General features: G+C 37.7%; 1 protein-coding gene across 3 annotated transcripts in view; it reads right to left on the reverse strand.

Moving 5' to 3' along the window:
• The window catches only part of TP53BP1 (tumor protein p53 binding protein 1), a 62690-nt gene extending 45919 nt beyond the window's left edge, over positions 1-16771 (reverse strand). For 2 of the 3 annotated variants that reach the window (XM_074365992.1, XM_074365990.1), the window contains exons 1-11: positions 16618-16771; positions 15849-16033; positions 15559-15652; positions 15250-15334; positions 8119-8243; positions 7391-7555; positions 6913-7042; positions 5364-5530; positions 3759-3888; positions 2867-2961; positions 28-233 (exon numbers count right to left, since the gene is read on the reverse strand). In XM_074365992.1, coding sequence (XP_074222093.1) covers positions 28-233; positions 2867-2961; positions 3759-3888; positions 5364-5530; positions 6913-7042; positions 7391-7555; positions 8119-8243; positions 15250-15334; positions 15559-15652; positions 15849-16033; positions 16618-16624 — 1389 coding nt within the window. In that variant the 5' untranslated portion in view covers positions 16625-16771. The remainder of the gene's footprint in view (positions 1-27; positions 234-2866; positions 2962-3758; positions 3889-5363; positions 5531-6912; positions 7043-7390; positions 7556-8118; positions 8244-15249; positions 15335-15558; positions 15653-15848; positions 16034-16617) is intronic. The other variant, XM_074365991.1, reaches the window with a different exon arrangement.
• Positions 16772-18831: the final 2060 nt, after the last annotated feature.

Raw genomic sequence — 18831 nt, forward strand, 5'->3', positions numbered from 1 at the left:
AGGTGGAAAAAACTCTACAATACTCACATGAGAAAACTCAGGCTGGGATGGGATAGGAAGTGAGCCAGGAGTGAAGACTGGTGTGCTCTGAGATACTGGTGTTGAGGCTTGTGGTGATATAGTGGGCTCAGGTGGGAGAGGGGGGTTTTCTATCTCTACTGGTTCCTCATCTTGGACTTTCTTCTGAAAAGACTCTTTTCGTTCAGAAACTGCTGACATATCCATTGGTTCATCTAGTTTAAAACAGGAAAACCAAATTAAGAAGTAAGCACTCATCAATACCACTCATGTTCCAATACCACTAATACAATTATATTCAGAAATTTCCATTCCTTAAAAAACCAGTGACCTAATTTTCAGAAAAACTGATAAATTAATAGAAGACTGAGTCCTAGAAATCTAGCAACACTGTATTCCCCCGAGGGGAGAAAAGTCCACACTCCTAAAATACTCAGGTAAAGATTAAAATAGGGTTCACCTAGGGATACCCACCCATCCATATGAAATATTAAGTTAATTTGGTTCCTCTGAGCCCCTTTCCTGATTATAGCTTAGTTTTTCACATTTTGCACAGGAATGTCCAGATAAACAGCACTTAATTTAACCACAGGCCTTGAAATGCAATGAACTTGTTCACAACTCTAAGTATCTACATATTTATGAACTCATTTTATTTGCATTAACAACTGCTAAATGCAGAGAGGTGGATGCCAGGACAAACAGAGAAGAAGGAAAAAAACTTTTCAATGACAATCAACAATGATTTATCAAAGAACTAAGTACAAGACACTAATCCTGAGACAAATATTTCAGGGAGGAAACACACAACAAAACACAAAACACTGCTTTCCTGTAGTATGCTACCCACCTGCAGGCTAGCGGGATCTTCCTCAGAGCCAGCCCAGCTTGCTAGGTATTTGATTCATCACCCTTTCCCCATATCTTACAACTTGACCCCAAACAGGCCTCCTTTAGATCACTCTCACAAACTACCCATGCCATTTAATTTTTCCCTATAATCCACTCATGCTACCAGCTACCCTCCACCTCAATACCTCGCTGCCCCGCTTGGCCTCAAACATACATTCCAGTCTAATGTCAGGATCGGGATCTGGTGCTACAGGCCTTTAATACTAAACTACCACAGCTGTGTATTTTCATTAAGTATTTTCATTACACCTTTTGATCTTTAGCACCATGACAAACCACTTACTAAGGACTGTTCTAAACACTACATATGAAAAGGCTTTAGGTTAATAATCTTAGCAAAAAAACAAAAAAAAATACAAAAAGCATACATAGTACCACAAACAGTTATGCACATATTAAGCAAGTGCATTAAACCTAAAATATAATTGACAAGGGAAAATACAATGTTACATGAAAAAAAAAAAAGAACACGAAATCATATACATAACATGATCCTGGTTGTGTAAACATACATCTTTGTATTTACGCATAGTAAACACTCTGAAAGGAAAAACATATATCCAAATACTAACTGCACCTGGATTGTGGTATTTTTATTTTCTTCTCATAAGTTTCTCATATGCTTTCCAAATGTTCTACAATAAGTACTAATTATTTTTACAATCAGGGTGAAAGCATTTTTAATATAATTATTTTATATATCTTCAGGTTTCACACTACAGACAGAAAAAATGGTTCTAACGTAAGTCAAAGTTAAATTGCATTAACAGCATTTTTTGTAGAATGGATTCACTTTTAGTTTCTACTCAAGATATCACTAATCATGTTATGCTTAGAATGCTATTAGTCCATTTGGATACCAACAATGATTTCAAGAGAAAACGAACACAAACTTTGTGACAGAAGAAAGTCTAAAATTAAATTTTGTCATGGGCAAATTATACTTGAAAAACAGTTCAATATATTCCTATGTTTACATCACTCAAAAGCAGAGAAGCAGAATATCATAGGAGGCATATACACAACAGGTAAGAGCACAGGCTCTCAAGGCAGCTGCCCAAGTTCAAATCCTGCCTGTACGACTTAAGTTGTGAAATCTCTGTGCCTTCATTTCCTCATCTGCAAAATGGGGATAAAAATTACACCTACTTCTTAGGATTATTATGAGAATTCAATGAAAAAAATCAAAGAGGAGCACCTAGAATCAAAGAGCCTGGCACACACTAAGTGCTCAATAAATATTAGCTGTCGTACTATTACTGGTCATGTGAAAGAAGGAAAAGGGAAAAATCATGGAACTTATTGGAAAAAACTGTGCAGAAGTAGTAGGAATTTAGAAATATCTTGAATGGCTGGATAGGAGACTGGGACAGAGCACAAGAGGATTAGATAATGAGAAAAATTAAGCAAAAAGGAAAACTTTCTTGTGCATAAAGTAATATAAAATCACTAGGTCCTCAAAGGAGGAAGGGAATGAAGTCAAAATTTCTATCACCTGCTCCTAGCCACTCTTAGGCTAAAATTGCTTTGATAATAGCAAAAATAACCTATAAAAAGCAAAAGAAACATTTTTTGGTTTCTTCTGACCAGTAACGTGTTACCATGTTGCTGGAAACTATTGGGCCATCAGTAATAAGCCCTGTTCTTCACTATACTAACTCATTCGAATTTAACCTTAAAATATAAAAATTTTCTCTTAAGAGTCTTTTTAAAAATTAAGTCATCAATACAGAATTCTCAGAAGAATCTGTGCCAGAGGAGCAAAGAACTGAGGAAAGCACATTACACTAGGCCACATCCCTAAAGGTTAGACATGAGTCCTACTGAACAGTTTAGGTCACAGTGTTCTAATATGTAAAGAAACAGTACACTCTGCAAGGCAAAAGTGCTGCTCCTCTTCTAATCTGAGATCAACAGACAGATCAAGAGAGCTCACCTTTTCTCCCTTCTTGCTCTGTGGGACTGCTAGGAACGATAAAGGGGGTAGATCGGAAAGCATCAGGGGAAGGAGCAACAAGATCTGAGGAATTCCTTTATGTAAAGAGAAAATCACAGGTTATTTTACCACAGCCATAGTTCTGCATTTGTTTTCTACTTTTTAATAGCAAAAATATCTAAGACATTCAGACAAATATTTATTATCATTTCTCTCAAACAGCTACCCGAGGTTGGCAGAAGAACCATGAATAATACTTCAATAACTATTTCTCACACCAGACATATCCAAAATTAGAATTAAAAAAAAAAGAGAGAATGGGAAAAGTCATATGATTACAAGAGGAAGTGAATGATCAGGCACATGGAAATCATGATTGAAAAACAGGATCAGAAAGTGCTCAAAAAATTAATTCACCTGCAAATTTGCAATATAAAAACATTCCATTTTTGGCCTGTTATTAGAAAGAGCATGCATATTCTTATTTAAAAAAAAAAAAAAGAAACCTCTTTGCCCTAACACAGATAAAGAAATCCAACTACTGTCAACTCTAGCATAACCTCTTCTCCACCCCTCTGCTGTTCAGTGGGAAAAACTGCTAGTCAAAGGGAGCAGCAGCCAGCTTACTTTGGACGTGTTAACAGTCTCTACATAACTGGGCAGTTTCTTTCCTAGTGAAAGCTTGGGGCTACTATTTTAAAATCTCCCAGTGGGAAAGCAGATCTACCTGTCTTCAATAGTTCCATTAAGTTCTTATTCCCTCAAATTCTCAAGCCTAGAGTTTACCTTTTTATTTCAAAAAGACTTCTGGACTAGCAATTTCAGCTCTTTCAACTTTAGCCTAAGACCATCAGGCACGTCCCCCTGACAGGGCTATTTCAGGTTTACTTACGTGGAAAGACTCTCCTGAACAAGGGACCTCTGGCCAGAGAACTGAAGGACGTGCAATGTGGTGGCAGGTGTGGAAGCCAGAGAACACCCACCTTCTTCCCTTGAAGGAGTAGAGCAACCATCAGAAGCTACTGGGGAAAAAAAAATTCTAGTTGCATTTACTTTTCAGATCGATATTACTGAGTCATCAAAAAAAAAAAAACCACTCAGTACTACAAAGAGTAGAATCCATATATCCAACCATGTTTCAAGAGGGCAGAAACTGTTTTCTAACTGGAGTACAATTAATAGAATACCACGCTAACACAAATTTTTTTTTTTAAAGCAGGGGAGGCAATTAGGTTTATTTTCAGCGTAGGTACTGAGGATTGAACCCAGGACCCTGTGCATATTAAACATGTGCTCTACCACTTGAGCTATACCCTCCCCACAACGCTAACACAAATCTTGAGTGACCATTAAACACACCCTCCCTAATAAATTATTGGTTTCCTTAATAAAGAATTGACAAAAAGAATTTCTTAGTCCTTTCTGTCATGATTGAAGCTTGGAGAGAAAAAGTCAGAATCCCTATACCTCTGCTCAGCTGCTCTTCTTTCCTGTGAAGTTTCTATTATAAGATAGCAAGCGAGTATTTTATTCCAAGGTCTACCTAAGGTGAAGTAAAGTTCATGCCATGACACAGGTGGGAGAAGTCAAAACAATATGCATGATACCTGATGATATGAATGCAGCAATTTCCATGATTAGAACCTGGGCCTCCTCAAAGGAGACAAAAAATCCTATTGCATAAGTAAAAGGATATACGAGCAGTCATTACTGATTTATACTATGAAGAGTCTCCTATTGGTCCCTTCTTAGCAACAAATGGAGTATCAGCTATATTAACTGCAAGAATAAAGAAATTTCTTAAATACAAACTTGAAGCTTTAGTGAGAGACCAAAAAATGTTTCTTGGTGACCCTCTGAATGTCTTGCACACATTCACAGCATAGTAAAGGAATATAACCTTCTCTTCTTCCCTACTTACAACAAATTTACTAAAGCTTTCCAGCTCTGTGAGTTTGCAGAATGGGACACTGGTAAGAGTTAACAAAATGTGAAAACAAGTTTATCATTCCAGTTTTCTAAAAAGAGAGTTAACAAAATGTGAAAACAAGTATCACTCTTCTAAAAATTTTATGTTCTTTCTGCTAGATCTTAACTTCCTATTTGTGATAGATGAACTAATAAACAGTTGAGTAAGCAGACTTGTTGCCCAGGTGAGTATGAAAAACTTCACTTAATAATCATGACATTTAAGATTTGAAGATTCATGATAACAGAAATAGCTATCCATCCACAATACTGAATTTGCTAAGTTAGTTGCTATGCCTCAATTATCTCCACTTCCAAAAAAGAGAGAAAATTATACTAAAATGTTACATAGCAATAATTTAAATGCTAAAAAGCCCCTCATTAATTGGCTAGAAATATAATTTCCTTCTGTATCACCAGTAAGTCTGCACACCTATACAGTGCCTTCTAACTTAAACAATAGCCTCAGAACAGAAATAAGTTTAGATCTTTGGAAAGAGGTACAACAGTACTAATTATTCTTTGTCACCTGTTTTATTGCTCTGATCAAACAAGTCGTCCTGAGTTGACAAAACCTCAGGCTCTGGTGACCTCTGAATCTGCATTCCACCTTCCAGAAGTTCTCGAGCAGGTATTTGTTCTTTTGTTTCCATAGCAGCAAGAGATACTTTGGGGCTAGAAGACATGTCCTCTGACCTAGGAAATTCATATCACCAGGAGAAAAAGTTACTATGTTCAAACACTTTCATCTTTGAACTATGAAGCTTTTCCTATTTTGTTTTTTCCTTTAATACTTCCAAAATCTATTTATTAAAAATGAAAGAAGCTACTCTTTATAATGATACAAAGCCCTCAGCCGACTTCAAAACCTGCCTCGGTCTCTCATACAGCAATACCTCTTTTCAACTCTGTTCACTGCTGTGCTGCATGCTGTCCAAGATTTCTGATAAATTACTCAGGGATTTTTGCTACATATGCTGTTATCTAGACGTGCATCAAAGAGTCTGATCCAGACCACACAATGCCAGTCCTAACAATGACCTTCCACGGAAAGGGCTTGGAGGTAAATTACCCTCTGCGCTAATCACACACATTATCTTCTGCTGACCTTTTTGATTTGATCTACTCAACCTAAGCCCCCAACCAAGACTCTTTCACACAAATACTACTCACACATGTAAGACACTCATTATTGGCCCCTTTCCAGAGACTTATGAGGTTTACTTACTCTACCAATCCCCAGAATAAATAGGATAGCAAAACGAGCTAGAGGGCAATTTCCTAAAGAAAAGTAGAAAAAGTCAGCCCCTGTTAAGTCAAGTGCTTTGCAATAGAAAGACAACTTCTCCTGATATTCAACTTTGTTCAGGATCCCATTCCCCACTGCTTCTATTGAAAGAAGAAACAAAAGAACACTAAATATTTATTCATTTCCTCCTCCAAACTGGAAGCCTCTCACTTTTCCTCTGCCATATTCAAACCTGAGCTGTTGACCAGAAGCAATACAGCCTTGGATACGACAGTCACCACAGGCAGAGGTATACTGCCCAATTCCTACCAAGTTAAGAGCCTAAAGGACATGGGAATAGAACACTTTCCTATCTATTTATATCGTAACTACCAGATGCACGATACCTGAGGACCCAAAGCAATCTGGGTGCTCAAGTATAAAAACAGCAGACTTTCAAATATAACTCTTGTGACTCCCGTAACACTAGAGAGGCTAGGAAGACGTTACACAGAGAGATGGTGTCTCTGTAGACAGAGAACAGACAGGAGGAGTAGCAACCAAAGATTAAGGAATCATCATTACAATTACAGCAACAATAAGCTGAGTTTGTAGTATGCCTAAAGATAAGATGAGAAATAAAAAAAAAAAATTTAAAAAAGATAAGATGAGGACACAATGAGAATTCATAAATGTTTCTACTGGACCATAAATATGCCCAGTGCATGAGGGAAAAAAAACCCCACCAGAATTTGTAAAAAAAAAAAAAAAGTTTCCACCTGGCCAAGTGAAATGAGCATAACCCAACAACAAAAACCCAAAAATACTTTCTGGAAAGAACTTGGTCTACCTTGCAGGAGGTGAATTTTGCTCCTCTACTGCATGTTCCTCCTTACTGGGCTGTGCTGCCACAGGGTCACCCTTGCTGGGCTGTTCTGCCACCAGGATATCTTCATTAGACTGTTCTTCACGCTTAATTGCTTAAAGTTGCAGAAGAAGATACAAAGGAGCTACTTAATTTTTCAAAGTTCTAGAAGCAGTACCAAATGTTTTAAAGCAAAGATTTTAACAGAAAGAAATCCAAATTGAAAATATATACAGGCATCATTCCAAAAGAGAAAATAATCAATTACCCGCTTACAAAAAATCTTAGCCTGCAAGCCATCAACTGACAAGTATTTGCCAGACAACTCTGCAACCTTACTATATTAACTTAGATTATATTAACTTAGACAGCTATAAAACATATCAAGGAAAAACCAGTTAGCTCTAGCATGGGGGGAAAATACTTATAAACAACACAAAATGCCAGAAAACACGTTACATACCAATATTAGCATTAGCATCCACATCAGATAGCCCAGTATAACCAGAGTTGGTGGTTACTGACTGTAGAGGCTCTCTGTCTACTTCACATGGCACAGTATGTTCTTCAACATCCTGGCTCTGGGAGAGTTCCAGAAGCCCAAAGCCAAACTGTGATGCGGCAGGATCTAGGAACAAAACCCCAAGAAATTAGGTATCATCCCACAATATTACGCACTATGCAAGGTGCCGCCCGTTAGCAAAAGAGAGTCATATTAGTCCTTCACATCAAAGCCCTACCCCTCAAATTTTTTCAAAATAAAATTAAGAATAAAAGCAAATGGGTAAAATGTGTAATGAAGCAAAAAACTGTATACTATAAAACTTCACAAGCACCTAATGTAGGTAGATTATGTCTACTTTCTGAATATCCAAACCACCCCCCCACACACACACAGAGCAATGTACTGCAGGTCATACTTCCACCCCACAAGCATACATCCCCCAAATGTTTGAAAAACAAATGAAGACAAAAGGAACAGGAGTCAACATGCAGAAAGGGTTAGTTACAAATTCCTGAACACCAAATTAGGTGGAATATCTTAGACTACTGGCAAATTTCCTAATGACTATTCTCAATTTAATAATGAGAAATCTATAACCTGATAAAAAAGGAGAAATTTAGATATCCATGTGCTCATATGGAAGGGACTTCCACCAATATACTATCCTGAAAAAGGCATAAAACTACCTTCAGCACCAAGGGAGTGTGTGGTATCATCTGGAGTATTTTCCTTTTCCTCTTTCTCCTCTTCCACCTCTTCCTCCTTTTCTTCATCCACAGGAGGAGCAGATTCCACTGACATTCCCAAAACACTACAGAGCAAAAAGACACAATCATGTGTTCCCAGATGAGCTGGGACATTTTGCTCAAAGAATTCTCTGAATTTTATCATGACTCCTCCCATACCAACCACCTTTTAAGAAAATTTGATAAAGTAAAAAGTCTCACCCCATTATTGCTTCTTTCTACAGAAAGCACCTAAAAAGTCAGCAACTCAAAACACTGTACAGGATTAAGTGATACAAATATGAAACAGAAGGAAGAAACAAACTTGATTTTATCTTTCTCTGGAAAAATATGAGCAGGGATAGAAAAATCTTGCACTCGACAAAAGAAGATGTGCATTAGATGTGCAGAAAAGGGGTTCAAAAATACATCTATGAAACCAAACACACTTCACAAAAGTACTTTAGTAAAAATTCTTAGAATACATATATAGAACAGAGTGTCTGAATAAAATTCAGGTAAGAGGCCTGTGTATTAAAAAGAACTTAACATCATAGGTCAAGAAACATGATAAACCAAAGTAAAAGATACATAACAATTAGGGGGAAAAATCTGCAACTACAGAACAAAATAGGCTCCATAAAATATAGAATTCGTAAGAAGTCGTCGAAGATATAAATGGACAAACAACAGAACAGACAACTCATAAAAAAAAATACAAGTAGTTTCAAACATGTAAGAAATCAGAGAAATCATCTGTTGCTAATCAAAAAGAAAAAAACAAACTGTAAATACATATACTATTCAGTGCTGCCCAAATCTGAAGTGAGATAAGCATTATCACATACTCTTTACAACAGTATAAACTATTTGTAAGAGTATAAATTATTAATAAATTTTATATAAATTTATGATCGTACAATAGAACTTTTCTGGAGAACAACTTGGAATATGTATCAATAGCTCTAAAAATGTTCATACCCAATAACTGCAACTGTAAGAAATAATTTGAAATGTGAAAAGATCATTGTACAAACTTATTTCTCAAAGTTTACTGTGACTAAGAAACAACCAGCATTAGATAAATAATTAACTAGTATTTCATAAAATGGAGTATTATGCAGCCATTAAAAACATTTGAAACAACCAAATACAATGTTTAAACATTGGCTCCTGGATAAAATAAATATACATATTTTTATATCTTTTATATTATATATACAAAGAAAGCCATTTTTTAGACAATTGGGATAATGTGAACTATATTATGAGGTACTACAAAATCAATATTTTCTTAGCTGTGACAACGGTATTATGATCATATAGGATAATGTATTCTTCTTAGGAGATGAATGCTGAAGTATCTTAGGGGAACTATGATGTCTACAACTTAATTTCAAATGATCAAGCCCTCTAACAGTATACTTATACACACATAGAAAAAAATGCATTACTATCTTTTCATCTCTTCTGTGGCTTAAAACTTTTAAAATAAAAAACATGGTGAAAATATTAAGAGTTTTAATTGTCAGGGGAAAATGCTATGTTGTTAAGCAAAAAGATCAATAGACACATGAACTTTTACTTTCCACATGTCAACTATGTAAATCAAGTATGTGCACACGCACACGAGAAAGAGAAAAAATATGTCAATGTTTACAGCAATTAGCCTCTGGGTGGCAGAATTATACCTTTTTTTGCTTCCATGTAACCTTTACACATTTAGTATTTCATAAAAAGACCATTAAGCATAATAAGCATAAAAGAGATAAAAGCACAAATTTGCAAAGTTAGGGACCATGATCTAAGGAAGAGAAAAAGGACTGAGTAAAGATTTTTCACAACAATAAAACAGAGCATTACCTATGCAACTGGGAGGACCCAGACGCACAACCTTGGGAAACACAGGAAAAGAAAGTCAAGAGCATATATGACAAAAACTAGAAAAGCAATGAAAGACAGTACAAACCACACACCTTGGATGTTCCTCAGTCTCTTTTGGTTATTTTCTTCATGTCCCTGAGTTCTAAATGCTGGTAGGCAGGGTGAGTCCTTGGACCTCTTCTTTACTTACACTCACCTCCTTAGTGATCTTACCCAGACTCCTGGCTTTGAACAGCATCCATATACTTATGACTCTGCAATTTAAATCTCCAGTTGAGATCTTCCACACTTGCGCATCGTCAACTGCCTCCAACAGGCTACTGAAAAGGCAGCTCAGCTTTAACATTGTCTAAAACTGACCACCTCCTACAGTATTCTCCATCTCAATTAACAGCAACTCCGTTCTAATTCCCAAACCAAAAACGTGGAATCACTGTTACCTCCTTCCCTTCTCTCATACTTCACCTCCAATCTGTCTTTGAGAATCCTATTTTCAAAACCCAGAATCTCACCACTCCTTAACCACTTCTACTCTGATCCTGCCACTGTCACATCTTGCCTGAATTATTTCCACAGTCACCTGGTTGGTCTTTCCGCCTCTGCCTCTGCTCTCCCTTTAGCGTATTCCCTTTTCAATTTAATTTGAATAGCTTCTTTTTTCATTTTAATTTGTATTTTCTCCTAGCGTTATTGAGGTATAATGGACAAATAAAAACTGTACAACCTTCAGTCTATTCTTGATCCTGCAGCCAGAATGATCCTGTTAAAATCTAAGTCAGATCATGCCATTCCTCTGCTCAAAACCCTTAGATACCTTTCTATCTAACTAAGAGTAACAGTCAAATTCCTCTCAATGGTCCACAGGCCTTACATATTCTGGTCCCCTCTTTAACTTCTCTGATCTCTTCTCCCACTCCTCTCAAGTACTCCACACCAGCCACACTAACGTCTTTGTCATTTCTCAAATATTGCAGGCACACTCTGGCCTCAGGGCCTTTGCATTCATTCTTCTCTATGCATGGATTACATTTATCCCAAACAACAGCAGAGATCACTTATTCACTGAAGATTTTTAGTCAAATGTCACATCAGTGGGGCATCCCCTAAGTCACCCTCTCTAAATTTGCAACTCTTCTGATGTTTCTCATCCCTTTCTTGGCTTTATTCTTCTCTTCAGCTCTTATCACAGTCTAACATACTATATATATACATATATATAAAATCTTTATCTATCATGTATTGCTGTGTCCCATACAAGAATGTAAACCAAATTAAGGTTTAGAATTTTTTATCTCTTCTGATCACTTTGCATCCTCCAAACTCAACAGTGCTTAGTATATATGAAATAATAAATATCTGTAGAATGATTAGGTGAATGAAAAGAAGCTTGAAATAAATCAGATTATAAACAAAAAATAGTACTGATATTAAACTTTTCTCCACTAAAACTGACAGAATAGAAAACAAAGGTTTAAATATATTATTTAAAGTACAAAATTAGCCAGCAAAAGAACTAAATTATCATCAAAAGTTCGGAGAATGTTACTGTACACTAAATAGAGAAACAACAAGGACCTCCTGAAGAACTATATTCAATATCTTGTAATAATTAAAGGAAAAGAACCTGATAAAGAATATATATACAAAAAACCAAATCACTTTGCTGTACACTTGAAACTAACACAACATTATAAATCAACTATACTTCAGTAAAAAATTAGGAGAGTGTTGTTTTGAGTTAAATCCTCATCTTTCAGTATGGAACTCAATTGTCAATCTGATAAAACAAGGAGCAGCAGTACAATAGTGTTACTTAGTTTTACAACAGTATTAAAAGCTAGGAAGATAACCTCCCAAAAAAGTAAAAACACAGACACTTAAAGAGGGTTATGTCTGTGAAAGGGGACCATTGGTGGGAATGGACTCCTGGCTTTTCATTATAAGCTCTTTTTAAAATAAATTATGTATTTATATTACCCTGCTAAAAATATTTGACAGATCTCATCAAGATTAAAATTCTGCTCTATGAAAAATCCTTTTAAGAGGACGAAAGACAAGCAGAGTGGGAGAAAATATCTGCAAGTCACATATCCTACAAAGGACTAGTATCTAGAATATATAAAGAATTCTCAAACCACTATTTAAAAAATCCAATTACAAAACAGGCAAAAAACATGAACAGAGATTTCCTTGAAGAGAATGTACAGATGGCAAGAAAAGACATGAAAAGATGTCCAACATCATTAGCCATTAGGGAAGTGCAAATTAAAACCACAATGAGATATCACCACATACTTATCAGAAAGGCTAAAATAAAAATTAGTGACAACAACAAATGATGATGAGAATGGAGAGCAATTGGATCTCTCAAGCGTTGCTAGTGGGACTGTAAAATGATACAGCCACTTTAGAAAACAGTTTGGTATTTTCTTAAAAACTAAACATGCACCTACCATATGACCCAGCAACTGCCCACCTGGCTGTTTATCCTAGAGATAGGAAGACATATGTTCACACAAAAATCTGTATGCAAACGTTCACAGCAGCTCTACTTGAATTAGTCAAAAACTAGAATCAACCCAGATTTCCTTCGACAGGTAAATGGTTGAACAAATTGTGGTACATCCATACCATGGAACACTACTCAGCAATAAAAAGGAACAGGCTACTGATAAACGCAACAACTTGGATGGATCTCCTGGGAGTTATGCTAATAGAAAAAAGCCAATCCCAAAAGATAATATACTGTATGATCCTATTTATACAACATCTTAAATGATAAAACTTTACCAATGGAAGATGGTGTTAATTAGTGGTTGCCAGGGTTTCAGGTGCAAGAGTAGGGGGTGAGGATGATTATAAAACAGCAACACTAGAGATCCTTGTGGTGGTAGAATTATTTAGCATCTTGACCACAGTGGTGAATAAACCTATACAAGTGATGAAACTGCATAAAAATTCACACTCATTCTCACACACACACACATGAGTACAAGTAAAGCTAGGGAAATCTGAATAAATTCATTCGATTTTATCACTGTTGATATTCTGGTTGTGAAATTATACCAGAATTTTGCAAAACGATACCACTGGGGGAAATTAGGCAAAGCATACAAAGGATCTCTCTGTATTATTATAACTTCATTTGAATCTTCATTTTTTTAAATGTTTAAAAGGGAAATAAAAATGTCTATATTTCTTCAGCATCATAATTTAGGACACTCCATGTTTAGGACCATAGGCTTACATCAACAGAACATTAGATAAGAGAGGAAGATCTTTTGGAATTTCGTATCTTTTTCAAGATATCTACACTAATGAATGAAGACAACATAAAGAGGTCAGTACACATGTGTTTTGAAGAGCTTTCATTCGTTTGGAATCAGCTCCACATTTTTTCCAGTTTCATGGCCTTTGTACATGGAGCTCCCTCTGTCTGGAAAGCTCCTCCTCTCACACGCCACACTTCTCCCCAGCCCTTCAACTATGCCTAACAAATTCATATTTATAGCTTAGATCACCTTTCTCAAAGAGGCTTTCATTTATCCCCCAGAATAGATTATATATTCTATTTTCTCCCCTCTTTACAATGATCACAATTCTGAGTACCTATTCATGTGATTATTTAACAGCTGTCTCCCCTATTAAATTATAAGCTCCATGATGGCAAAGACCCTTTAAAACACCTGCCAGAGTGCCTGCACATTTACTGAATGTAAGCATTCAAGTATTTTTTTAGAGAAAAAGCAACACTTTGATGCAAAGAGAGAAAAAAACTAATGTGGGACTTCTCAAACACTACCACTTCATTTATAACAAAGGGTATGCACACTTCCTGTCCCCCAGTGGTTCAAACCCAAGTGCTGAGCCACAAAAACACAGATAAGCCTGGCACATGTTTCTAAAGCAGTATCGTAACAACTTAAATGCCTACAAAAAAGCAAAGAAAGCTAACACAAATGAAGTAGCTGGGTGTAAGAACAAAAGCACAAGCTCTGTGAGATATGACAAAAGAGTACCTGGCCTCAGTGTCCAAGCAGGACAGTGAGGTACAAGCAGGATGACAGACCACAGTACTCAGCCCTATCTACAGAGGTTGGCTACTGCTCACAGCTCCAGCCAACCACTGCCAATAATTAGACAGTTGCATTACTTCTGGACTAGTAATCCCAGAAGCCAGAAATCTAAGTTTTATATAAATTGTCCCTATTTTTTAAATTCTATCAATTAGTTCAAATATATTTTATAAACGGGTATGAGCCAAATAGAAACCACTTGCATGCAGGCCAAAATAATTCTACCAATTTGAGGACTGTTCTAAAGAATCCAATTGATAATCTGTTAGAAAAAAATTTACGTGCAAACACAAAGTATTAAATAGAACACAAACACACACACACACACTTTTATTTCTGAGAAAAAACCATAGTCTTTCACCTCAAACTTACATTCTCCTCTCTACGTCCCTCTTCTACTCTGCCACCCTGACCACTGAAGTTTTCTACATTCTCCTTTGATCTTAAGATAATTTGGTCATTGGATGGTAAAAGAGAGAGGCGCTTGAGTCAGAAGGACTCAAAGCCCAGCTCTGTCATTTACAAGCAATGTATTCTAGAGCAAGTTTTTTTTAACTTCTTTGCCCATCAGTTTTCCCCTCTATGTAATGGAGGTAATATAATGTGTTCACTGTACAGCTGCTTTAAGGACGAAATTAAATGACAGTATACATCAAACATCCAACCTAATTTTTAACATAGAATAAATAAATGGACAACATAAATACATACAGAAGACAAAATGAAAACTCAATATTGTTCAGGGTACGAATTAAAAATTCTGGGTTTAAAACTGGTGAGGTTTGGTAGGTAGAAACCATGCCTAACTGTTTCCATATCTAAATACTTTTTGATTATTTTTTCTATTAATATGTCAAGTCTATGCTAAGAATGAGGAATGCTTATTTTGTTTCAGACGCATAACATAGATCACAATTTGAATAATACAGGTGTAAAGGAATGTTACTACCTTCACAAAACAGGTTCCAGCTATCAGTACCAATAGAATGCTACCTAATACAATCCTCAAATTCTACTCCGTAATTCACAAAAATAGGATTAATCCCTTTATCCTTGGGATGAGACAACAAGTACAGATAACAGACTTGACCCACTAATAAATTTAAATAAGTTTCTTCAAACACTAGTATACCTGCTTGTCCTATTTGGCTGAGGTAACTGCTCAATGACCTGACTGAGGGAACCACATGTGTCCAAATGAGAAGAATCCACAGAATCTGAAAAAAATAACTGGATATTAGCACAAAAGGCATTTACCACCAAACTTTAATAAAAATTCAGGAATGTAGACAATGTCAATCTAACCAGCTACATTAGAAAACCAACCTTTTGAGTGCCTACTATGCACCACGTACTGTGCTACACTTCCTTACATTCACCACAACCACATGTTTAAATCCACTCAGCTCTAACAAGAGCACCCTTGCAAAAGTGACCTCACCTGCAGCTTTGTTTTCTTTCAGATGTTCACTGAAGCCACTATTACTGTCTCCTTGTTCTTCTCCAGCTGTTTGTTCAGGATTGGACACGACATCCTAAAAAAATATACATACATAATATACCCACTGTATAAGAAATAATCCAAAATGAGACATATTTTTGTGAACATGTTAATTTCATTTTTTCCAACCAACCTTCCAAAAGATAGTCATCTCCTAAGTACTTATGTTTGCAAATTGGTCTAAATTAGGGGGAAAAAAATTAATCATTTTCAAGCAACATATCACTCACCAACACGGGGTTCTCTTTGTGTGTCTGTAGATTAGGAAGGTGTCGAGATAGCATACTGAAGTGAGAACCTGACTCATCTTCTAGAACCTGGCTTTCAGGCTGAGAATCTTCAATTATCAGGCAAGGAGTGTCTTGCTGAGAGAAATCTGAATCCAACTGACTTCCAGTAGGGTCCATCTGCTCCCCTGGAATGGAATAACAAAAGATCAGTTCTGTGTAACCTACTAGCTTTCCTCAAGCAGTCTGAGCTTAAATAATGAGGCGGAAGTACAAGAGCTGGAAAAGGGGACCAGTCTAGGACTCTTCCAATTAGAACATTATATTTATAACCGCTGAAAGCACTTTCTTATCATACCTCCCAAGGCCCAATTTCCTCGTTATTTGCATTCAGCGTGTCTATCCTTCTCTCCCTCTTCTTTTCCATTACCTTCCCGTAGACACCCTTTCCCCTCCTTCCTAACCTCTCCTCTCCCCGCCCCTTTTTCCATCCCCCACAACTCTCCCTACGTCCTTCTGGCGCCTCTACCGCCCCCCCAAAAGGTTGCTTTGTAATCTCTGCTCGTCCGAACCCCCACAGCCCTCCAGGCTTCCTCACGACCACCCAGCCTTCCTAGCTAGTGCTTCCCCACCCCCTCCTCAGGGCCCTCCAACCCTTTCCCCGTCACCGCCGCCATGCTTGCCACCCCGCCCCCTCCGGCCAGCCATCCCTTCAGACCCGAAACCCAAGACTTCAGAGCCGACTGCGCCCCCACTTTTCTCCAAACAGTACCGGGCATTCCGGCGGGAGGTCCCTCGCGTTCGTGCTAGAGATCTCCGCACGCTCCCCAGGTCCCTCCAGCTCGATCCCCAGGTCGCCGCTGTCGCCACCGCCGCCACCGGCCGCGAACTCCCCCTTTCCCGTCACGTCACGCAGTACCGTCTTGCCCATTCGCTGCTGTTGCCCGCCACTCAAGAAAGCCTGTGAATGATTGGTGGCTGAGGTGGAGTGCCCCGCCCCACGTAGGAAAAAGGAACCCAGCGGCGTGTTTCCATGGCAGCCTAGACTTTGCAGGCCCTCCCTCTAGTACAGCCAGAGAATGACAGTATCCTTGAACCGAAGGGACCTTGAGAGGCCGTGAAATACATTCCCCAGCCCCCAAGACAATTGTTTGTACCGCTACTCAGACATAAGAGAAAAGACCTATTTTCTATCGTTCATGCACCATAAAGCCCCTTCTCTCAACCTCTTCCGTGGAAAAGGAGAGGGTTCCCCGGCTTTCTAATAAAGGGCAAAGAAGGTTCAGGATGGCTAGAATTTCAGAGCTGGTAAAACGAGAGAGAGAGGACTCTTTAGGGTTTACCTGTGCCAATCAGGATCCCTTTTGTAGGCCTCTACCTGGATTCAAGGGCCTCACATTACGTCTCTGCCAGTTCTTTTCTTTTTCTTTTTTTTTTTTTCCTTTACATTGTTTGAGGGCCTCGGTAAACCATATTTTTTCCCATTTCCCTTTCCCGTCCGGAACGTCGTTCAAGCCTCACATTTGCTTATCGTTGACCTATCTTTACTGAAATTGCCGTCTACAGAGACCGTAGCCCAAGACTTTTTTGCACCTCCGGTTGAGACAATTGAGCACAGTGACTGTGGTGAAGACAACAGCTGCTGCCCCTTTAACTAAGATGACCTGAAGCATCCCTCCAAGCCCTGAGAGTCTATTATCCTAATTATGGTGCCTGGGTCTTATAGAGGGTGTGGCAGCTGTGACTTGCATTAACGAAGGAGGCCCCATGAGGAATATATGTGTGTTTTTTAAATTTAAGTCGTGGTTGAATCTGGGATGGAATTCCAGCCAGAGCAGCTGTCAACAGGGAAAGCACCCAGCACAATGCCAAGCGTGTACATAGTAGGCATTTAATAGGAGATAGTTTTTTCTCTCTACCCCAAGCTCAGAATGACTTAGGTACAGCCCAACCATGATTCTCCAGTTCCGTAAATACCCAATTCAACACCTGATACAGGCTAAGCTGAAGGGGAGCTTCCTACCAACCAACCTTCTCCCTGCTGTTATAAATGATATTAATCATACTTTCCAAACCGAAAACCAAAGCATGTCATCTGAGCATATGTTTCTTAAGAGAACAAAAGGACAGACTCTTTAAAATGAAACTGTCTTGAAAAATCTAGAATCTATTGTTGCTATAGCTAGTATATAATTAGGGTCCCCAAAATGTTCTATTAGTGGAGCAAGAAATGGAACGGAGCACACAGAGACACATCCCACTTCTTAATCTTGAAATAATTTATAACTGACTCCCCACTTGCTCTGCTCCTAATGCTGCAGAAGACCAGTGACCAAATAAATTGAATCCTAAAAGGACTAGGTCAGGTCATATTAACTATGCTAGGTAGACAAAGTGAATTCATCTGCTTAATCTGAGAGGGCACAAACAACCAAGCCCTGTTGTGAGCAAATCTTGAACTTGATTCCCATAAAAATTCCCCCAAAGTCACTATATTTTTGCCCTTCCCTGTCCTGCTATTGCATTTCCAACACCAAGCAAGACATAAATAAGTAGACTTTGGTCAAAACTTATAAAACTCTATGCTAAAAAGGGTAAATTAAACCTCAATAAGCATGACTAAAAATAAATAAATAAATAAATAAATGAGCCTGAGCCATTCCCATTACTAAATAAAACAAGAGCCTTAAAAAAACAAAACAAAACTCTGAATTCCTTGTTAGGCAGTATGATAATTAAATTAATCATTAAATTATCCCCAAAGATCAGAAAATGCAGGCAGGATGGTTACCTACTGAGGCTGCAAATAATGACTGTTAGGTGAGCCAAAGGCCTTTATTGACTCTTAGACTGCAAAGGACCATCAGCATTTCTAATTATCTACAGGTGCACCTTTCCCTAAACCACCTCAGAGAAATCTAATCTACCTCTAAAGTCCTCCAAGACAAGAAAATTCCAACAGACCCTATGTTAACTCACAAACCTC

The sequence above is a fragment of the Camelus bactrianus genome, chromosome 6 (assembly GCF_048773025.1).
Source record: "Camelus bactrianus isolate YW-2024 breed Bactrian camel chromosome 6, ASM4877302v1, whole genome shotgun sequence".
In the NCBI taxonomy this organism is placed as follows: Eukaryota; Metazoa; Chordata; class Mammalia; order Artiodactyla; family Camelidae; genus Camelus; species Camelus bactrianus.